At 48.8% G+C, this 24,070-nt stretch overlaps 1 protein-coding gene across 1 annotated transcript in view; it reads right to left on the bottom strand.

The window, feature by feature from the left end:
* Nucleotides 1–1,035: 1,035 nt before the first annotated feature.
* Nucleotides 1,036–24,070, bottom strand: part of glis3 (GLIS family zinc finger 3) — an 896,860-nt gene continuing 873,825 nt past the window's right edge. The window contains exon 11 of the mRNA XM_072516903.1: nt 1,036–7,250. Within this exon, the coding sequence (XP_072373004.1) occupies nt 7,114–7,250 (137 nt within the window). The 3' untranslated portion in view covers nt 1,036–7,113. The remainder of the gene's footprint in view (nt 7,251–24,070) is intronic.

The raw sequence follows: 24,070 nt of genomic DNA on the forward strand, positions 1-24,070 counted from the left end.
TCAGTCTGCCTCCACACCCGGTAGCCTCTGCACTCGTTCCTGGGTTACCCGTCACAACTCCTATTCACCACGCCCCCGGACTCAATCTTCCTGGGCAATTTTTCCTGGCTCCGATTTGTGGAGCTGCGAATTGTCCCGACTCTGCACTCGCAACCCATGAGAGAAAGCTTAGGCCGAAGTTTCGAAATTATCAACTGCAGATTAAGTTGAAAAGTGTACATATTTATTTTGTTTTTTACTATTTCAAGTTGATGATCATTCTATTAATATATAAATGATTAAGCATTTTCTTGTTATGAAATATTCGTCATGTTTTAAATCGGTTGCACAGTGGTTAGCACTGTTGCTTCACAGCTCCAGGGTCTCAGGGTTGAATCCCGGCTTGGGTCACTGTCTGTGCGGAGTCTGCACGTTCTCCCCTTGTCTGCGTGGATTTCCTCTGGGTGCTCCGGTTTCCTCCCACAGTCCAAAGATGTGCAGGTTAGGTGGATTGGCCATGCTAAATTGCCCTTAGTGTCCAAAAAGGTTAGCTGGGGTTTCTGGGTTACGTGGAGGCATGGGCTTAAGTAGGGTGCTCTTTCCAAGAGCTGGTGCAGACTCGATGGGCCGAATGGCCTCCTTCTGCACTGTAAATTCTATATGATTCTATTCATGGGTTCATGGTTAGTGAACAAGCCTGATTTCAATCTTGCGGCCCACTGAGATAGTAGAGGGCCACTCATACTGCCCACTCACTAGCCTAGGTTGCCCATCGCTGCTCACATAACTATGATCTGAGTGTTGCATCTGCCTAAAGAGTAACCCTAAGTACCCAAACATCCCTGCTCTTACTCACTAAACTATTTATCAGACATACTTCCAATATAGAAATCCCAAACAGAACAGATTTTCAATCAAAATGAACTCTCGGTAAATTTCCATCTGGGTGCTGATCATTAACTTGACTCAGGTCATACTGAGGCAGGCCAAGTCATGACTTGGGTGAAAAGAGTTGAATTAAACAAACTTTTAACAAAAGGAACTAACTTTAATCACTTTTAACCATTTCAAAAGTTTTATTTGGGTAACTCCCATTGGGAAAAAGAAGTACAAAAAATGTTCACTCCAGGTGCTGCAGTTTTATGACAGTTATTTCACAGCAATATAATCTACATTTCTAATCAATTCCAGTCCTAGAACTTTGGCCAAGAATTAAAAAAAAACAACCTCATTAGCAAGACCTTAAAGCATTTTTTCTGTTTCTGATTATATAAAGAAGTAGCACAAGTACTCAGCAATAACAGTAAAACAAGTGGAAAAACTGCTTTATTTTTCAGTACATCCTTCACTGGTGCATTTCAGTTGTTCAAGTGCTGACAGATATCCAGTTTCAATCTTGTACCATTTTCAGGGAAACAATTTATTTTGTGCTCAAAGTAGTGAACTAATATAGCAAAAGAATAATATAAACTTAAGGAAAAAAATAATTTATCAAAATAGTATTAAACCACAAGACTACATTATATGTGTGAATGAAGATGTAGCCATTAATCTATCCTGTTGCAAATTCAAGCTCTAGCCACACAATTTACATGATGTCATAAGTGTAGTGTTGGACAAGAAAATCAACCAAATATACAACCAAAATTGTCATTAAAAATCTACAAGTGCAGATCGATGAAATATATACAAGCTCTACAAAACCATGCAAAAACATGATACATTTTCACATCATTTCCTATCAAAAGTGCTCCCAGAACTATATTATGCAGAAAGCTCTAACATATGTACAAAATTATTTTATTTAAAAATGTTTTTAACATGCATAATTACTATACTTTATTAGTATACTATACCATTAGTATCCTCAGTGGGGAAACACCACTGTCTTGCCAGTGAGGACAATGCAATGTAATCTAGGAGAAATACAGCAAAAGAGCCATTTATCATGAAATACATAAAATAATAATCAAAGCTAGATAGATGAGCAAAGCAGCGTCTGAGCTAAACTGAATTGCAACATGGAGTTTACGCGGGACAGAAACCTCATCAGAGTCACTCAGGTCATAGAAATTGGGTTGTATCTGACTGTTATAATTATGGAAATATGGCACACGATGCCTGACTTTTGATGCAACTTACAAAATATTTTATGTTGGCTACTGTTACAACTGGTGTAAGAAATGTAGGTGAATGGCTAATGTCCTTCCTGGAAGACATGGCAAAGATTGAAAATAGTGCAATAGAAGATTACATAGATTTACAGTGGTTAAGTGCGACCAAACTTGCATTTCAAAAGCCTGCCAATTGTGGAAACAAAGGGAAATTGGGGCAAGTAAAGACTTCTAATGGTTTTGAAGCCATGCAAACGGTGAGTTAGAGAAGGAGACAATGATAATTCTTGATTTTAAAAAATCAAGTAATTTGAGGCAACACAACTGTGCTGCGTAGTAGGGGAATAGGTTTCTGTGACAAGGTGTGAAGGTTTAATCTTCATTCAATCCTTGCTCTGCTCAACCCCTGATCTGGGCCAACACTAAGCAGTCTCTCCAACTTGGATGATGATGAATCAGCAGGAGCAATCATGCCTGGAAGACTTACCAGATCAACAACAGAAGATTGGCAGGGAAAGTAACAGGATGAGTGCCTGCTGTCTCATCAGCAGAGGTGTGAAATCCAAGAGGACCTGAAGCTAAAGAATAATTTACAACAAAAACATTTGTAAAAGGAAACTGAAGAAAAGACAAATGACTGTGCACTAAAATAATTTTAAAAACTACAGAAATTGGCCACTAGTGGATGATCAACAAAATATTGGGGTGAATTTAATGGTAGCTCTGGCCACAATGGCAGGCCAGAAAGCCGGCTGGGTGGGGTGGTGGGGGACCATGGTTCAATGGTCATCAAGCAATTAACTTCCTGCTATTGGGGTTACCATCCATTTGAGGGTGAAGACCCAACCTCAAAGAGCTGTTGGACAATCAGAGTTGGCAACACTGCAGTGCCAGCAGCCCTACCATGAGCAGTGGCCACTGCTGGGATTGCAGACATCAGGGAGGAGGCCTGGCAACCCAGGTTACTGATTCAAACTCATGGTGCCACAGGTAGGTGAGTGGGTGCGGGTGGGAGAGGACCGATGAGTGTGAGGGCGTCTTTCTGAGGGAATGGCTTTGCTGATAGAGGGCATCTCCATGGATTACAGGATACCTGAGCAGGAGGGCCCCGTGGACTCATTCAGAGACTGCCAGCATCTATTGGGCAGCCTCTCTAAGTTGTGTAGGGCTTTCTCCCTCCTCATTGCTGGTTTAAGAGCCTCAATTAGCTTTTTGATGGGAAGGCCATCCTCAACCTTGCCCACCCTTGACTGAATCACAGGGTGCCAGGAAGGCACAAGCATTCCAACCAGACCGATCCTACTAATTCAGTGGTCTCCTTTCCTCAGAACACCCCCACCACCAAACCCCGCACACCCTATCAAGGGCTGGATTAAATCCTACTCATTTTATGCAAGGTGGAATATGAAGAGATTTTGATATTTAGATTTGTTTGTGGGTCAACCCTGTCCAATGGCTAAAACGCCCTCACTTAACAGACCTTCTCCTAAATAAATAGTCATCTCTTTGAATGATTGTATTATTTTCAGGCTGCATAAATGAAAGTCATACTTTCACATTGATGAATGACACAGTGAAGTGGTGTCATCACTGCATGCTAAAATATAGCATTCAATACTTTACTGCAACCCTGGGCATTCACTTCAGCCAACTTTGGTGTCTGATTTCAAGCTTTAGGGCTTCTCAATTAATTCAGATTATCAACGGCAAAATTCTTACTAAAGTCAAAATCAGCTTTGAAACTCCCAGGGCTTACCTTTATTATAGGGGTTATGATTCTTGCATCTAACTTCCCCTTCACTCTGGGTGCTATCATAAAATGGCGAATACACCATACAAACTTGTTACGCATATTTTATTGTTACTCCTTATGAAACTAAAAATCCTTTCATATAGATCTGCCCCCATTCCATTAAGTATCCTCTGTGTATTTCCCACCGCAGTTCAATAAAATTGGAGCGTTATCCAATTTTGGTAGAGCAATCAATTTTCTTGAATTAAACAATGTCTCTTGTATGATTTTTTACAGAAGTTTCCTTTTGGTTCTGTTTAGATGTTGAGTCATTCGTCCAAAAGAAGAAACATGTTTTGCAGAATTGTCACACAATCATAAATGTTTTAAAGGGAAATGTCCTCACAGTTACTTATTTCTTCCAGTGACCCGATTGATTACGTTCCCTGCTTTTTGACTGCTAGTTAGTGGCAGCCTAGGTGCAGGCCTTTTGTGTAAAACCTTCTCGAATGTGATATCAAACATTCTGCTCCTTTAAAAATGGGGACAATCAACGGTAAGAATAAATTCCTGTATTGTCACTGAAGCAGAGTTTTGTGATTGTTCACCAGCGGAATGTTACACAAAATGGTTGCTCCTAGAATGTCTTGAACATTTTTACAGTCTTTACCAGTAACATCCAATGTGCAGGAATGGTACTGAATAGTTCAAATTGATTTCTTTCTGAGGCAAAGCAGCTGATTGGCATTGTAGCAACAATTACCAAGTGGTTTCTGATCATAAAATGTAGAGAATAGGGGAAAGCGACTTTGGTACGTTGGAATTGACCCATTGATCAGAATGCTGCTCCCCTTTAAACACATGTAGGAATTTGCACGGATTGTTGTGAACATTCAAGTAAACAAGACCTCGAGAGGTTTAAAGAGAAAAACTCTGAATATTGTTTTACGTGAGTACGTTTTCATTTCTACTCGTGGATGTGGCAATGTATGACCCATTAGGGACCAACTAGAATAATTTGTGCACTGTACACATTCAGGGTGTGGGGAATTGGGGTGTTATGGTACTATTCTGAGCACAGGATGAGTTTAAGAGGATAGAACAACACAAAAGATGGTTTAGATCATATGGTTAATCTGAACAATCCTTCTCCTTGAATTTTGTGATCTCTGCATTCTACCATAATAAACAAAATACTTAATTAAAATAGTGCAGTGTGTGCGATGCTGTGTTACACCTCATTTCTTACTTTCATCTCAGAAATAGAACAATATAATGAAAAATAAATAGATAATGTGCAATTTTGCACTCTGTACAACATAATAGACTGGAACTTGCTGGACTGGAGCATCTCGCAGTATACGCCGCTAGAATTTCTCTGCTCCTTACAGCTTAAAAATATTTGCATTGCTGCACTTAGTGAAATACAGTCTATTCAGCTAACTAATGAATTTTAAGTACTGAGAAAGAAACAAAGGAATGTTGGAGAAGGAGAGCAGATCAGAGTCAAATTAGCAACAGAAAGAGAAATATAAATAGGAAAAGAAAAATTGATTAAGATAGAAAGAGAGAATAGACAAAGGAAAAGTAGGGGGGGATTCTCTGGCTTTCCCGCGGCGGGAAGCGGCCCACCACTGGCCAGCGGCGGGAGCTTCTGGTCCGCAGCGGTCAATGGGATTTCTCATTGAATCCACTCCATGCCATTGGGAAACCCATGGCAATGGGGCGCTGTCGATGGGACAGGAAGATCCTGCTGATGTGGACAACCAGAAGATCTCACCCTAGGTTTCTTTTCACATTTTTAAAACCTTTACAAGTAACTTGCAATGTGCAGGAATGGGATTGAATAGTTTAAATTGACCACTTTCTGGGATAAAGCAGTTGATTAGCAACAATTACCATGTGGTTAAAAAAGTGCTTATGCAGTTCATGTTCTAGTCCTAACTTTTGATGGCAAGCTTAATGGGCAATTAATGTGTATATCCAGCAAGTTCTGAATAATAACAGGGACATTATGAGAGTGGCATAAATCAAGCAACAAGTTCTGGAAATCCACAACTCATGGCATAATCCCCTATTTCTCGGAACCTGGTGGCCAATTTGCACATTAATAACAGCATGTGTTGTTAACATGCCATTATTTTTCCAGCAAGATCCGGCCCAATATCTTTATTAGTCTAAGTTGGACAGTGATTTGCAGGTGTGTGTACATTACTGTACATATATTAGAGCAATAAAGGTATTCGGCTTTAGTTAAATTACAATTTCCATAGAGTTTCAGTAAAAGCCATAGCATACAACTCACACACTGAAAATCTAAATATGGTTAGTTCTTATTTTATTTGTTGTTCTGTTTTTAATAAAACAAACTTGTAAATGTATTTTGTGACACATCTTTGAATGGGGAGAAACAGCATAACCTTTTCTGAATCCTAGGGCTGTTTAATGCCAAACATCATGGAAAAACCCACATTCTTGTTCATTCTAAGTTTTGTTAGAGTGCATCAAAAAAAAACCTTGCCTGAAAAATGTAAATTTCCAACTAATGATTTGAAAAGCAAGAAAAAAAAATCAGAAAATGTACATAAAAAGTGTGAGATATATAATACATTGGTAAATAGAAGATAGTGTAAAAACAAAAGAAAAAAAAGACAACAGACCTGTTCTGGAAGCTTCCTACCACATGCAATGCTACCTGTTTGAGTAGTCTGCTCCACTGTTTCTAATGTTCAGGTTGCTTCAACACTAGGTGGTGCTATCAGCCATTTTTTCAGCATCAACTGGAAAAAGAAATGGGTGGCTGGGATGCACATTAGACACAGTTCCCACTGCACCGTCACACTGTAGCACCACTCCTATAAGACTGATTGTGAAAGCTCTTCATTCAAAAAAAACGTTCAAGTTTGAGGAAAGAACAGAACAATTAAAGAGAAACAAGGACTCTATAAAGCAACATACGACCATTCATATAAATCATGGTTCCCTTTTCTTTTCGAGTGGTTGTAATGTGGCCATGGATAGATGAGCTGCACCTTAATTCCATGGGCTACTTCCCTTCCATGATATATTCCAGCTTTTGTGTTTCTCTTCTCTCAGGTGCTGGGCTTTATGTGCAAAGAGAAACTAGAGGTGAACACCGTGCTTCTCTCATCTGGGAGAGGTAGGGATGCAAAGTCTGAATTCACCAGAATAACTTCATTCAGAATCACAACTTTTAAGAATTAGTTCCAAAATAGAACAAAACAAACAAACAGTGCGGGGTCGCCTCTTTGTAGTTCGTCTCTGTTCTCAACCCTCTGTGTAAATGGAAGACATCTGGCTGGGGCAACGATCAATTGCATTAATCTGGAGAAAACCACTGTCCTCAGGACAATTCCGTACAGCGTCACCAAAAATCCCAGGGGAAGTTCCTTGAAAGTCATAAGCTGTAAATTAGAAAAAATATTGTTAATGCTTTGCATAAAATAAGGGCATACTAACTCCAAACTTCAGTATCTGGATCCACGCCTCCAAGTAGATACCAGCTGAGTTTTTAAGCAGGAGGTCTAGTAAAGTTCAAAACATTGATTGGCTCTGAAACACCAGGGGCGAGATTCTCCACTCCCGCGCCGGTTGGGAGAATCGCCTGGGTCGCCAAAATTTCCTGGGATGCTGGTCCGACGCCCACCCGCGATTCTCCCAAGCAGCAGGAACGGCCCGGTCGAGTTCCGCGGGCCGCAGGCTGGAGAATCGCCGGAGACACCCAAAATGGCGATTCTCCGGCACCCCCGCTATTCTCAGGCCTGGATGGGCCGAGCGGCCAGGCCAAAACGGCAGGTTCCCCCCGGCGCCGTCCACACCTGGTCGCTGCCGTCGTGAACGGTGTGTGAATGCTGGGGGGGCGGCCTGTGGGGGGGGGGGGGGGGGGCGAGGGGGGAATCCTGCACCGGGGGTTCGAATTCATGACGGCACGGCCACTTCGGCGTGGGAGTGGAGAATCCCACCCCAGGGGTTCGAATTCCATGCCTCGCACATGGTGATCTGGCAAAAAAAACGGCAGACAAGACCCAGTCTGGGATTCGCGCCCCACCCCTGTCAAGACAATTTTAAGCGGCAAAGAGAATTGGTGTGGGTAGCGAACCGGTACGCATTGGTCCTGGCTTTGCTGACTCCATTGCTCAGATAGGCATTTTGATGGAGACAGGCTAGCTTCTGAAGGCGACACAGTTCACATTAGCTCAGAGATACCGTGAACATGGGGGAACCTTAGTCTGGAGTCGGGAACCATTTGACAGACAAGTTCAAAAGATGTCACTTCACAAGTCGTAATGTAACCCTGTATGTTAAGTTTCATGTATATTTTTGATGCAATAATTGATGACAGCAGTTTGTTCTGAAAAACTAAGTGACCATTAAATTCACCAACATCATGAAAGTGGAGAAGTCGTCAGATGCATTAGGGATTATTATTCATTGATAAGAATACTCTTCTGCATTGAACAACATTGATATTCAGATCTGACTATGTCAGTTGTCCACTGTAATTTAATTTTTTTCCATTGAATGACAGCTCAGACATCTGTTTCCCTACTTCAAAGTTTGGGCAGATCATATTTAGCTCTGGGATTTTTTTACACAGTTGTACGATGTTTGGCTGAGTTCCAACCCCCATTAATGGATTCAGCTCAGCAAAGTTGTTGATACAATAATTCACTATAATGTCATTATGCATGCTTGGCTAAACCCCAAACTCCATAATGGATTCATCTCAGTACACGTTGTTGAAACAGTTGACAATAAGACTGGGAGTTTTTTTTCCTGACAGTTTTCTGACCACTTAAACGATAATGTTTTCGTGAAGTGTTTTTTGAATGACTGCTTGCTTATTTTCACAGTTTTATGAGCATCTCAAAGATTTCTTAGAGTTATTATAGAGGCCTAAGTGCTCTGTACACAGTGGACACTATGTATGTGGGTATAGGGAACTTAGGGATATGGGCATGGTGAATGAGCATGCAGGGGTTGAGGGGGATATGGGGGCTCAGAGAGCATTGTGTTATAGGGGTGGGAGTATATGGAGGTATGGAAGAGGTGGGGGTTCATAGGAGTGATGGGGTGAGGAAGTGTGGGGAGGAGGGTTGGAGGCCGAGAAGTGAGGATTAGAGGGCCTCAGACTCTTTAACAGCACTGGGCTCATGTCCCATCATAAAGAGATGGATTTTCTAACCTGCCCATCTTGGCATCTGGTCAACTCTGCTCCCATCTCTGGCTGTTTCTGGAAAAGATGGCCTTGACTCAAGCCTGCCCATGCCACCCCACCATGCAAATTGTATGGGTGGGCACTGCCAGACAGGAGGCATGAGCATAATGTTGGAAAATAGGACGATTTCCACCTCAAAACTGAAAATCCAGCCCCAGAAACCTTCCAATTTGCATGGTTCCCAGGGGTGGAGGCGAAGAGTTGTGGGTTGGGCCAAGGAGAGGAAAATATAATGTTAGGATTATGACCCCAGCCTCCCCATTCACTAATTCCCTGCTTGCTGTGATGAAATCAGCAATATGATTGTGTATGGGTGGTCCCAGTTTCAATATTATACTGGTTCAGGCTTTGAAGAATTTCAGCCCATCATAAAGGTAATTTTTGAGCTATATTCAAAAAATGCTCTCAGGTGATGGTGCTCACAGGCAGTGCTACTTTTTCTGTTTTTCTCCTCCATCGGACACTCAAAATGTGTTGCCAGTGGCGGAGACATATTCTCATCCTATGTACAGGTGATCCTGCCCGGACCATGGATATTCTGGTGCTTTTGGTGTCTGCAAGGGTTCGCGGATTTTTGCTCCCATATGTTCATGGACACCAGTGTCACATGGAACAGAGAAACCTTTTCAATGTTTTATACACAAGTACTTTCACTTTTATTTGGTGTGTGTGAATCTTCTGCAAGTTGCGAGAAGTCTATTTTAAAACTGAAAGGCATAGATTCAGAGAATCATGGGAAGTTTGCGGCACAGAAAGAGGCCATTTGGTCCGTTGTGTCTGCACCGGTCAAGGAATGAGCCATGCAGCCTAATCCGACTTTCCAGCACTTGGCCAATAGCCCGGGTTACGGCATTTGCATTGCATAAGCAGACACCCTTTAAGTGAGTTGACAGTTTCTGCCTCCACTACCCTTTCAGGCAGTGAGATCCAGAATCAAACAACTCTCTGCATGGAAAAAAAAATCCTCATCGCCCTTCTAATCTTTCTATCAATCGCTTCAAGTCTATGCTCCCGGTCACTGACCTCTCTGCTAAAGTAAATAGGCCCTTCCAATCCATTCTATCCAGGCCCCTCACAGTTTTGTACATCTCATTCTGTTCCGAGGAGAACAACCCAGCCTATACAATCTTTCCTCATAGCTGCAATTTTCCAGTGCTGGCAACATCCTCATAAATCTCCTCTGTGCCCTCTCTAATGCAATTACATCCTGTTACGACACCCTGGGCAATTGCACAGTTAATTCCATCCCCACAGACCCGGAGTCTCAACATAAGTGAATTGACCCAATAATTTGTGTTTTCTGAAGATCTTCAGCCCTTGACTGTTCCAATCAGTACCAGACACCAGATTCATAAGTAGAACATTAACAAACCGTTTATTAATAAAAAGAGGAAAAGTTGACTATATATAAAGAAATAACAGAACAATGGCCGATCAGGCTCCCGAATCCCAAAACCCCGTTGTGTCTACCCAGACATACACAGGACAGACACAAGGTAAGGGTTGGTGAGGAAAAAAACAAGGATTAAAAGGTATGTTTGAGATGAGTCTTCACTGCTGTTGTTGCGGCCTCTGGGAAATAGATTTAATCAAGAGGTTCAGGTGCAATTCTGTCCTTCGACCACCAGATGACGTTTTACCCAAGAGTTCCAGGTCAGTGCAATTCCACCCATCTGCCACCAGATGGCGCTAGGTATAGCATGTTCAGATCAGTTTTTGTTGCCGGTCACCAGATAGTGTTGAACACAGGGGGGCGGCAGGGATTCTCCGCTCCGGTGCCGGTTTGGAGAATCGCCTGGGTCGCCAAATTTTCTCGCCACGCCAGTCCGACGACCTCCCGCAATTCACGGAAGCGGCCAGATTGGCACAATCGCGTTTTGCACGGCGTGGTCCAGTGAATCGCCCGAGACAGCCAAAATGGTGATTCACCGGTACCCCCGCAATTCTCAGTGGCGGATGGGCCGAGCGGCCTGCCCAAAATGGCGGGTTCCCCCTGGCGCCGTCCACACCTGGTCGCTGCCGGTGGGAACAGCGCGGGAACGCTTAGGGGGCGGCCTGGGGGGGGGGGAATCCTGCACCGGGGGGGGCCTCAAATGGGGTCTGGCCCGCGATCGGTGCCCACCAATCGTCGGGCCGGCCTCTCTGAAGGAGGACCTCCTTTCTTCCGCAGCCCCGCAAGACCCATCAGACATTTTCTTGCGGGGTGGACTCGGAGAGGAAGGCACCCACATGCGCGGGTGACGCCAGTTATGCGGCGCCGGCCGCGTCATGTATGCGGCGCCGCCTTTACGCGGCGCCAAAGCCTGGCGCGCGTAAATGATGCGGCACCGCTCCTAGCCCATTATCGGGCCCTGAATCGGTCCGGATAGGGGCTTCACGACGGCGCGAACACTCTGCCTCCATTTCGGAGAATCCCGTCCAGGATGCTCAGATCAGTGCACCCCAGCCTTTCTACCACCAGATGGAGCTTTTGTCAGCCTGTGAGATTACTGGGCTTTAAATTCGAGAGTTTGCAGGCCTTTTATTTGCCTGATTTCTGTGAACAAACGCCAGCTGTATTTTAACGAATGCTCTCAGTTCGAGCTCTTCCCGGCTTTTCAGACAGAGGATTAAAAGTTTACAGACCTGGTGAGCGACTGCTTGTTTTCTTAATCCACTTGAGAGCTGTCTTCAAGGCCCTTACTAGCTGGCTTTCTTCACAGAACTGGCTTGGGAGCTTTAGAAATTGCCTGGTCGAGGGAGAGAGAGAGCCGCAGAGAGATAGAGAATGCCTTCCAGCTGCGACCTGGCTGAAACATTCTCAGAACTGAAGACAAAATGGAACTCTGCAGGAGACCCACTTTCTTTCCTGAAAGTTTCTGACTGGCTTCACAAATCACAGGCAACGATAGGAGCTGGCTGAAAATTCTACATCCACCGATTGGCTGCTTGCCAAGTGAATCAAGTCATCATCACAGGTTTTGCCACAGAACCTAAAGAGGATGGCTTGGCCTGGTCCATCAGAACGGGGTGTTCCAGCTCTGCCGATGAATCTTTCTATAATTCAACAGAAATCCCAAATGGCGCAGTAATATTGTACCAGTTAACCAGAAGGCAGTAGATCAAAGCAGGGCAGCAGGACGGGGATAAAAGGGGAACACAGGACAGACAAAAGGTTTTACAGCAATATTCTAACAATCCTTTTCATAATGAGGTGACCAGAACTGCAGTATTCCGATTGTGGCCTAACTAATGTTTTATATATATTTCCAACATAGCCTTCCTTACTCTTGTATTCAGCACCTCCGCTAATAAATGAAAGGGTTCCATATGACTTCTTAATCACCGTATCAATCTGTCCTGCTACTGTCAGGTATCTGTGGACATTGACTCCAAGGTCCCTCACTTCCTCTACAACCTGTCTTCCCATTTATTGTGTAATCCTTTGCCTTGTTTACCCTCTCCAAATGCATCCCGATCATACCTCATGGGTTGAATTCCATTTGGCAGTTCTCTGCCCACCTGACTAGGCTATTGATACTTTCCTGCAGTCTACAACAATCCTGGCTGTCGACCATTTGGCCAAATGTGTTGACTTCAAATTTCTTGATAATTCCCTCTATATCTACATCCAAATCATTAATCTGTATCACAAAGAACCTAGTGGAGCCCCGTGGAACTCCACTGGAAATAGCCCTCCAGTCACGAAAATATTCATCAACAATTACCCTCTGTTCAGTCAATTTTGGATCCAGCTTGCTACATTTCCCTACATCTCTCGGGTTTTAATATTTTTAACCAGTCTGCCATGCAGGAACTTGTCAAAAGCTTTGCAAAAATCCATGTAGATCACATCAACTTTGCGTACTCCCCTCATCAATCCTCCTTGTTACTTCCTCAAGACTTCAATTAAATCTATGTTGATTGTTTGTGAGTGATCCATGTCTTTCCAATTGACAGTTTATCCTACCCCTTGGAATTGATTCCAATAATGTGCCCACTACCGAGGTTAGACCGACTGGCCTGTATTTATTTAGTCTATCCCTTGCCCCCTTTTTCAACAAAGGTACAATGGTAGCAGACTGCCAATTCTCTGACACATCACCTATATCCAGTGAGGATAGGAAAATGATGGTCAGATCCTCCACAAGTACTCTCCTGGTTTTTCTTTTTATTAAAAAAGTATTTTTACTCGACAATTTTCAACATTTTCACAAGACAAAAACAACCCGAAACAAATTTAAACCCCCCCCCCCACCATCAACAGTCAACGGGTGTGCATGATGAACATACCCCAACAATTGTAGAACCCCTCTTTCAGCCCCCTCAGCTCAAACTCCAGCAGGTCCCTCCGCCACGCTGAGGCACCCCAACAAAACCCGCCAACAAGACCCGCCATTGAACGATCAGCGAGATGAAGGCTAAGACATCTGCCCCCACACACGCCTGTAGCTCGGGCTGGTCCGACACCCCAAATATGGCTTCTAGGAGACTGGGCTCCACATCCACATACCCCGAGATTGTACTGAACACCATCCTCCAAAACCTCTCCAGCTTTGGGCAGGACCAAAGCATATGAACATGATTCATCAGGCCCCTCCCACATCGCCCACAGACATCCTCCACCCCCTCGAACAGTGGGCACATCCTTGATTTTGTACCTTCAGCTGTATCAACCCCAACCTCACACATAAAGTCGAGGAATTCATCCTTTGCAGCACCTCACACCACAGTCCCTCTTCCAGCGCCACCCCCAGCTCTTCCACCCACTTTGCCTACTTTCCTAGTTTTTCTTACAGCCTGAGTACACTTCATCTGGCCCGTGTGATTTATCCACTTTCAGGCGTGCTAATCCTCTTAAATACTTCCTCTCTCCCTGTGTTTATCACATCCAAAACTTTACAGTCCTCTCCTTAACTGTAATGAGCAAGATATTCCGCCCAACCCGCTGCGAAGGCAGCCTGACATTGGCTGGTGGCAGGATCGGTGGGGCAGCACGGTAGCCTTGTGGATAGCACAATTGCTTCACAGCTCCAGGGTTCCAGGTTCGATTCCAGCTTGGGTCACTGTCTGTGCGGAGTCTGCACATCCTCCCAGTGTGTGCGTGGGTTTCCTCCGGGTGCTCCGGTTTCCTCCCACAGTCCAAAGATGTGCAGGTTAGGTGGATTGGCCATGATAAATTGCCCTTAGTGTCCAAAATTGCCCTTAGTGTTGGTTGGGGTTACTGGGTTATGGGGATAGGGTGGCGGTGTTGGCCTTGGGTAGGGTGCTCTTTCCAAGAGCCGGTGCAGACTCGATGGGCCGAATAGCCTCCTTCTGCACTGTAAATTCTATGATCTATGATCTTCTGGTCCTGTTGTTGTCAATGGGATTTCCCTGCGAGGGAAACTCACGGCAAAGATTTGCTATCAACGGGATTGAAAGATCCCATGGCGTGAATGGCTGGAAAATTCTGGCCTATGTATCCATTGAACCCCCCTCCCTTTTTGAATACAGGCCCGAAGTATTCATTAAATCATACACACATCTTTTGCTTTCACACATTAATTACCATTTTGGCCTTTTATGGGCCCTGCTCTTTCCTTAATTATTTTTTTACACTTGATGTATTGATAAAATATCTTCGGGTTCTTGATTTTGTTTGCCTATATTCTTTCATGTCCTCTCTTTGTTTTCTAATTAAATTTTTCATTTCACCCTTCCTCTTTCTATATTCCTCTCGGTTTTCTGTAGCATTGAGTTCTCAGTGTCTGGCATATGCTTTTGTTTTCTGGTGTATCTTACGCTGTAAGCTCCTTGACCTCCAGAGTGCTCCAGATTTGGCTGTTCCACCCTTTTTCTTTGTCGGAACATGTGTACTCTGAACCCCTTGAATCTCCCCTTTGAATGCCTCCCACTGCTCTGACACTGAATTATCTTCAATCAGCTGTTTCCAGTCCACTTTTGCTAGGTCGCTCTTCATCTTAGTAAAACTGACCCTACTCCAAATTAGAACATTAACTCCTATTTTATCTATGTCCTTTTTCATAACTATGGGGCTGGATTCTCCGTAGCTTCACGCCGAAATCGCAGAAGGAGATCGGCCGGAGAACCGGCTCCGACTCCGCAATCGGCTTTGACGCGTGTTTCGCGTCGATTTCCGATTCTCCGAACTCCCCAACATGACGGAATCGCGGCGCCCACCGCATGGCCTGGAGAATCACGTGAGGTGCCCCGACAACCGATTCTCCGGGTCTGCGCCCTGAATGGGGCGAAGTCCAGACGCCATGGTTCTAACCACATATAAAAATTTGTGAAGCCAGTGTGATGGCTGCTGCGGCGGCGGGAGGAGGTAGGAATTGGCGTGGGGGGACTGCAGGCTCCCGAAACGGACACCAGCTGTGGCTGCTGCGGGGGGGAGGGGGTGTTGGAAGGGTGGCTGCCAGGGTCGGGGAAGAGTGAGGGGGAACAGGTCCAGTGGCAGTGGACTCCCCGCCGTGACAGGGCGGTGCCCACGCAACGGACGCCATTACGGCGGCCATGTTGTTGGGCACCCGCCCCAGGCGCTGGGTGAGTGCAGGCTTCACGGCCGTATGGGTGGGTACCGGCCTAATCCCTGGCCACCCCACCCAACTGGCGACACCCACGGTGGGAAAGACCCAGCGCCGCGCCCACGGCAGCCCCAGTGAGGGCTGTGCCATGAAACGGTGGCCCTGGTAGCAGGGACGGGCGCATGTGTGGCTAGGGCGTGTGGTGCCAACTGGGACGACCATGTAGGCCATGGCACTTGGTTGTGCACAGGTGAATGCACCATGATAACATTTTGTGTCCCCTCACCTCCTGCAGATCATAATGTTTGGGCACCACCCAGCGATGCTGGCCACCGTGGCGGGGGCCGCTGCCGTGCATGCAGCCCTGTGGGAGAGTGAGCGCCTGCGGCTCAGAGAGGAGGCGGAGGCTGTAGCAGAGGAGCGGGCCGCAGAGGGCAGGTGCCAGCCGCTCAGGCTGGAGGGCTGCCCGCCCGACAGGCCGAGGAGGAGGAGGAGAAACAAGACGAGGGGGAGCAACAGGACGAGGACGAGGAGTAGGGGGAGGAGGAGGAGGTGATGCCAAGGAGGCGCTTGATGAGGCCCAGCATGTACCGGCACCGCATGTCCTTCCAGTCGCCAATTGGGGACCTGTCCGGCATCTCCCAGGTGCATCCGCACCATCACAGACACCCTGTGTGCCCTTGCAGAGCGCTACATACAGTTCCCTGTGGACCACGCCCACCAGGATACCCGGGCAGCGGGATTCGCTGCCATCGCCAGGATGCCCATGGTCCAGTGGGTCATCGATGGGGTGCATGTTGCCCTTTGGGCACTGGCGGATAACAGGCCGAAGTTCACGAACAGGAAGAGGTACCACTCCATAAATGTTCAGGTGGTCTGTGACCACCAGGTGAAGATACTGCTCGTCTGCGCCCGGTACCTGGGCAGTGCGCATGACTCATTTATCATGGTGCAATCATTCATCCCCGGCATGTTCGAGGGTCACCCATCCCGGCTGCGGGGCTGGTTGCTGGGCGACTGGGGTTACCCGTTGTGGTCGTGGCTGATGACGCCTGTACGGAGGCCACAGAGCGACACGGAGAACCGCTACAATGATGCCCATTGTGTGATCAGGGGTGTGGTAGAGAGGTGCTTCGGGGTGCTGAAGATGCGCTTCAGGTGCCTGGACCGCTCTGGAGGGTCCCTCCAGTACGGGTCAAGGAGGGTCGACCGCATCATTGTGGTCTGTTGCGTCCTCCTCAACATAACCGTGCAGAGGGGTGATGTGCTGGAGGAGGATGAGGAACAAGGACAGGTCTCTCCAGACGAGGAGAGGGAGAGGGACAATGGGCGGGACATGGGGGCTGGACATGAACGGGAGGTTGCACTACGCCACCGGCAGGCCTGCGAGCATGGGGCGCTTTGATCGTCGCACGTTTCACCAACTAGGGGCGTGAGCAGGGGTTTGTCGCGCAGTGGCACGGACACCACAATACCGCACCACCTCACCACCGACCACCCTCACCTCCCACAACATCAAAGAAACTCTGCCCCCACCACTGAACGCACTCACCTCCCCCAACACTGAACACACTCACCTCCCCCACCACCGAACACCCTCACCTCCCACACCATCGATACACCCGCATGCACACCACCCTTCCATTACACATCCACCTGCATCACAACGTGCTGGGGCACGGGGTTGCTAGTGACACCGGGCCTGGTCCATGGGATGGAGGATGATGACAGCCCGCTCTGCAATGTGCTCCGAGCTCCACATCGTTAGAAAATGTCTGACTCATGCCCATAGTAACACCCTCCACTTGGGTGGTCCCTGCATGTGAGCTGGACACTCCATCATATGGCCCTATCATTTAGCTGGGGACAGGGTGATTGGGGCGTCCGGTGGGGGGGGGGGGGGGGGAGGTGGTGGGGGGGGGCATTGGGGGGGGGGGGTTGGGGGCTGCCCTGCCCTGCGACTAGGGTCCCCTTAGGCGCACGTTTCCAGGGATGGCCCAGCCTGGATGGGCCAGGCTGCTCCTCGGGCATCCCCGCTGGCGTGGTGCCACCCTGCTCTGACCGCTGTCCACCAGATGCACCAGGGACATTAGTGGGGGATGGGGAGTCCGAGGTGCTGCAGTGTTCCGGGACCTCCTCTGCAGGAGTCACCTGCACGGGCTCCAGTACCTCCTCCTCCCTCGGGGTGCCCAATGGCACCCGGGATTCTCCATGGGATGGGGGTACGAGCGGAGCCCAAACCCCAAGGCGCCCCCAACAGGTGGTGCTGCCAGTCCTGGTGGCCCACTCTAGTATCGACCAGGGTTTGCATGTTAGTGGCCATGGAGTTCAGGGAGTGGGCCATCTCTGACTGGGATCTTGACACCTCCCTCTGGGACTGTGCCATCTCACTCTGGGTCTGTGGGACGCCGGTCAGCACTTGGGCAGGGGCGCGGATGCTCTAAGCGCCTGCTGAGACTGGACCATCACCTGAGCAATGCCACTGATGCTCTCAGCAATGGCCTGCTGAGACTGGGCCATCACCTGGGCAATGGCGCCGATGCTCTCAGCAATAACCTGCTGTGACTGGGCCACGCTGTGGAGCACCGCTGCAATCTGCAGCTGGCTCTGGCACATGCTTGCCTGTGAGTGGGCAGTCATGTCCTGGGCCATGGCCCTCACCTGTACAGATAGCCCCAGGCCTTACATAATCTGACGCATGTCTGACACCTTTGCCCCCATAGCCTTCACCGCGGAGGCCACCTGTGCGGTTAGGCCTGGATGACATGCATGACCGGCACCACTTCCTGCTCCTGCAAGCTGTTGGACTCCTCCACTTGCGTCTGCAAGTGCTGGAAGCCAGCCGCCATCCCCTTGCCTGGTCCCTGGGACGCTGACAGCATCCGATCTATGAATATCGAGTGGATATTCCAGGAACCCGGGACCCGTCTGGCGGCAGATGTTGCTGGGGCCGGGCTGCCCACTGACCATCCGGCCCTTCGGCTGCTCCTATCTCCACCTGCTGTACCGGAGCGGCTGTGTGGTGCGCACCAGCAAGTGTCCCAGAAGCCTCCCCACTAAAGCCTCCTCATTAAAGAGCCCAACCGAGGTGATAGTCTCTGCGATGGTGGAGGGTGTATGAGACAGCAGTGACGGAAAGTCTATGTCATCATCGGACCTGAGATCCGGCATCTCCTGTGTCGTGTTGTGCTGTGTGTTGGTTTCCTGTGTATCTGTGCCCTGTATGTTGGTTTCTTGTGTGTATGTCCCCTGTGTGATTGTCCCCTGTGTCGTTGTGTGCTGTGACTCCATTGCTTGTGTTTCCATCTCCTGGGTCGCTGTGTCCTGGCTTGTCTCGGGCGGAGGGCTGTTGTTAAGGCTGCCCTCCCCGTCGGTGCTGGCGTCCCTTGGGGACACTGGCCCTGGCACTGGCTGGGGGCGGGGGGAACCGGATGGGTCGGGACCATCACCGGCTGGTCCTGCAAGACGCAAGACAGCATGTATGGTTAGACAGACGGATGAAGATGAGTCATTATATAGTGAGGGGGTGGGCGGAGGGGGTGGGGTGAGGGGGTGGGTTGACGGAGTGCGGTGAGGGGGTGGGTTGACGGAGTGCGGTGAGGGGATGGGGTGAGGGGATGGGGTGAGGGGGTGGGGTGAGGGGGTGGGGTGAGGGGGTGGGTTGACAGAGTGCGGTGAGGGGGTGGGGTGAGGGGGTGGGGTGAGGGGATGGGGTGAGGAGTGGGGGTTGGCACACCTGTTGTGAGGGGCCGCAACCAGGTGGAGGGTGGGGGGGTGTCTCACTTGGTGGCGCGCCTCCGACTTCGGCATCAGCAACCTCCCACTCCTCGGGTCCGCCAATGGCGTCCAGTGCCCTCTGCTCAGGCACGGTGAGGGGATGCAGTTCTCTGCGGTTCGCCCCTCTGCTCACGCTCCCAGGGCTGCATGCAGGGCAGCGGCCCCCGCCACAGCACAGGGCACCCGGCCATTGTGGCTGGCATGGTGGGTGCATGTGGATCACGGTGGGTGGGTGGTCACATTGTGTGAGGGCTGGGGGGTTGGTGCCAGGGGCACAGTGTTGGGTACTCACGCTGGCTGCCCTGAGTAGTTTGTGCAGTTTCTTCCTGCAGTGGTCAGCTATCCTGGCCACCGGCCCGACTACGCTGACGATCTTGGCCACCTCCGCCCAGGCACGGCAAATGATGTCGCCTGCTGTCCTGCGGCCAGGTCCTGGGTACAAAACCACGCTCCTCTCCTCCATGTCCAGGAGGGTGTCCAGTTCGCCATCTCTGAATCTCGGGGCTGCTTGGCTGGTGGCCATCTTGCCTACGACTGCCGTGTGTTGGGGGAGAATGGTTTTCATCTGCCACGGCGCCGCGTCAATGATGCAACCCGCGTATCTGTGGCCGATCGGCGGCCGCTCCCTCGGGCGCTTCCCGTTGCGCCCGTGCTGGCCCCTTGTGGGCCGCTGAATTGCTGCACCTGGGGGCCCGATGACGCCGTTGTGAAACGCAACGGTTTTTACGACGCCATCAACACTTAGCCCCATTATCGGAAAATCCCGCCCATGATCTCCCTCTGTCACTCCTCCCACCTGCCCAGCTTCAGTTACTAAAACTAAGTCCAGAATCACACCCTCTCTTGTCAGGCTTGCTACATACTGGCCAAAAATGTTCTTCTGAATGCGCTTTCAGAACCCTTAATGGTTCCCTCCATTTATTTCAGACTAAACCTAACCCAGTTAATGTCTGATATGATTTGATTCGATTTATTATTGTCACATGTATTAGTATACAGTGAAAAGTATTGTTTCTTGCATGCTATACAGACAACGCATACCGTACATAGGGAAGGAAGGAGAGACTACAGAATGTAATGTTACAGTCATAACTGGGATGTAGAGAAAAGATCAACTTAATACGAGGTAGGTTCATTCAAAAGTCTGATGGCAGCAGGAAAGAAGCTGTTCCTGAGTCAGTTGATACGTGACCTCAAACTTATGTATCTTTTTCCTGACGGAAGAAGGTGGAAGAGAGTATGTCCAGGATGCGTGGGGTCCTTAATTATGCTGGCTGCCTTTCTGAGGCAGCAGGAATTATAGACAGAGTCAATGGATGGGAGGCTGCTTTGTGTGATGGACTGGGCTACATTCACGACTTTTTGTAGTTTCCTGCGGTCTTGGGCAGAACAGGAACCATATCAAGCTGTGATACAACCAGAAAGAATGCTTTCAATGGTGCATCTGTAAGAGTTGGTGAGAGTCGTAGCTGACAAGCCAAATTTCCTTAGTCTTCTGAGAAAGTAGAATCGTTGATGGGCTTTCTTAACTATATTGTCAGCATGGGGGGACCAGGACTGGTTGTTGGTAATCTGGACACCAAAAAACTTGAAGCTCTCGACCCTTTCTACTTCGTTCCCATTGCTGTAGACAGGGGCATGTTTCCTGAAGTCAACAACAATCTCCTTCATTTTGTTGACATTGAGGGAGAGATTATTGTCATTGCACCAGGTCACCAGATTCTCTATCTCATTCCTGTACTCTGTCTCGTCATTGTTTGAAATCTGACCCACTACGGTGGTGTCATCAGCAAATTTGAGAATTGAGTTGGAGGGGAATTTAGCCACACAGTCATAGGTGTACAAGGAGTATAGTAGGGGGCTGAGGACACAGCCTTGTGGGGATCCGGTGTTGAGGATGATCGTGGAGGAAGTGTTGTTGCCTATCCTTACTGATCATGGTCTGTGGGTTAGGAAGTTCAGGATCCAGTCACAGAAGGAGGAGCCGAAGCCCAGGCCATTGAGTTTGGAGATGAGTTTTGTCGGAATAATCGTGTTGAAGGCTGAGCTGTAGTCAATAAATAGGAGTCTGGGTAGTTACAATCTCCTACTCTTACTACTCTACTGTTTTTGCACTTCATAGAGGGGACATCGTCGTCAATCTCCACCTATCACTGACCCTCTATCCAGCTCCACTGCTCCATGAACCCCCACAACAGTGTAAATCTGATCCTATTTCCAGTTTTCTTTAGCTTTGATAAAGAGTCATTCAGACTCATATGTTAGCTCCCTTCTCTCTCCACAGGTTCTGTCAGACCTGCTAAGATTGTCCAATACTTATTGTTTTTTTTCACAAGGAGGATCTTGGTTCCGGCCCTACTGAGGTGTAAACCGTCCAGCTTGCACAGATCCTGTTTCATGTATAAGGGCAACTGTACTTCTTCAGTGTGTTCATAGTGAGAGGCTTAATTGAACTGAATAGAAATAGCAGCCTCCAGGCAGTTTGTCTCATGGCAGAGTGACATGATTACACCAAGTGAGGTGTGACATGTCAACTGAATGCATTTCAAAACCCAAACATGTCCCACCTCCAGCAGAACCAGTCCCGATGTCCCAGGAATCTGAATCCCTTCTTCCTACAACATCTCTCCAGCCATGCTTTCATCAGCTCTAACCTCCTATTGCTATGCTCACTAACGTGTGTCACTGGTGGTAATCTGGAGATTTTTTATCACTGAGGGTCTTCTTTTTAACATCTTACCAGCTCCCTGAAATCCACTTTCAATCTCATTCCTCTGTCTACCCATGTCATTTGTACTAATGTGAACCCTGACCTCTGGCTATTCATCCTCCCCCTAAGAATGTCCTGCAGCCGCTCTGTGATATCCTTGATCCTGGCATTAGGGAGGCAACCGATGCACGATCAATTGCACAAAGACTAAAGTTGTGTACAACTGTGGCTTTATTACAGTCAGATGCATGGCCTCCTGCTGCAGCTGGCGAAATGGCAGGGCACTGGAGGTCATGCATATTCATACAGTTCTCCCTGGGCGGAGCCAGCTGGCAGGAGCTACCGGCGAACCTGTAGTGCAGGTCCTACCTTACATCTCCTATTACAGTGGATCACCACATTCACCCCCTGTTAAAAATGAGTCCGACGGGGGTGACGTGAAACTATATACAATTAGTGCAATTATGGACAGTGGTAGGGAACGAAAAGTACATGTTGACGGTCCGGAGTCCGTCAAAGGTTCAGCCGGTCCGGTGCTTTGGTGCTTCGTTGGGAGCGGCGTAACGGTGGCGGCGAAGTCGGTGCTGGCGGTGGTGGAGGTGGCACCGATGGCGGTGCTGATGCTGGCCAGTCATCGCTGAACTCCGGGAGCGTGCAGAATTCCTCTTCGTCCTCTTGTGCGGAAATGGGGAGGGGTGGGGTGGTCTGGTGGGGTCAATATTGGCAGCGCGGTGGGAGGTGGGGGGTGGGGGGGTGTTGGGGTGGAACCTGACGGTTCCAGGTTCCTGAGTGAGACAGTATCTTGGCGGCCGTCGGGAAACTCAACGTAGGCATATTGAGGGTTGGCATGGAGCAGGTGAACCCTGTCCACCAAGGGGTCCGCCTTGTGGAGTCGGACGTGCCTACGGAGAAGGACCGGTCCTGGAGCAGCGAGCCAAGTCGGGAGCGACACCCCGGATGTGGACTTCCTGGGGAAGGTGAAAACACGTTCTTGGGGTGTATTATTAGTGGCGGTGCACAAAAGTGACCGGATGGAGTGTAGAGCGTCAGGGAGGACCTCCTGCCAGCGAGAGGCTGGGAGGTTCTTGGACCGTAGGGCCAGCTGGATGGCCCTCCAAACCGTCCCATTCTTCCGTTCTACTTGCCCGTTTCCCCAGGGGTTGTAGCTGGTCGTCCTGCTGGAGGCTATACCCCTGCTGAGCAGGAACTGACGCAGCTGGTCGCTCATGAATGAGGATCCCCTGTCACTGTGGATGTAGGCGGGGAAACTGAACAGGGTGAAGATGGTGCTGAGGGCCTTGATGACGGTGGCAGACGTCATATCGGGGCATGGGATGGCGAAGGGGAATCTGGAGAACCCGTCGACCACACTGAGAATGTATGTGTTACGGTCGGTGGAGGGGAGGGGCTGAGGCGCTCAAAGGGGTGGGAAGCCTTCACCAGGCACGCACGGTCCGGCCGGTAGAAGTGCGGCTTGCACTCCACACAGATCTGGCAGTCCCTGGTGACTCTCCTTACTTCATCGACGGAGTAGGGCAGATTGCGAGCTTTGACCAAATGGTACAATCGAGTGACCCAAGGCTGTCGTGTAGGGCCCGGAGTTGGTCCACTTGTGCGCTGTCACATGTACCTCGGGAGAGGGCGTCTGGGGGCTCGTTGAGTTTACCGGGGCGATACAAGATCTCATAATTATAGGTGGAGAGCTCGATTCTCCACCGCAAGATTTTATCATTTTTGATCTTGCCCTGCTGTGTGTTGTTGAACATGAAGGCTACCGACCGTTGGTCCGTAAGGAGAGTGAATCTCTTACCGGCCAGGTAATGCCTCCAATGCCGCACAGCTTCAACGATAGCTTGAGCCTCCTTTTCGATGGATGAGTGTCGAATTTCAGAGGCATGAAGGGTGCGGGAAAAGAATGCCACGGGTCTGCCTGCCTGGTTTAGAGTGGCAGCAAGGACGACGTCTGAAGCGTCGCTTTCTACTTGGAAAGGCAGTGACTCGTCCACTGCG

This window comes from Scyliorhinus torazame, chromosome 9 (genome assembly GCF_047496885.1).
Source record: "Scyliorhinus torazame isolate Kashiwa2021f chromosome 9, sScyTor2.1, whole genome shotgun sequence".
Lineage (NCBI taxonomy): Eukaryota > Metazoa > Chordata > Chondrichthyes > Carcharhiniformes > Scyliorhinidae > Scyliorhinus > Scyliorhinus torazame.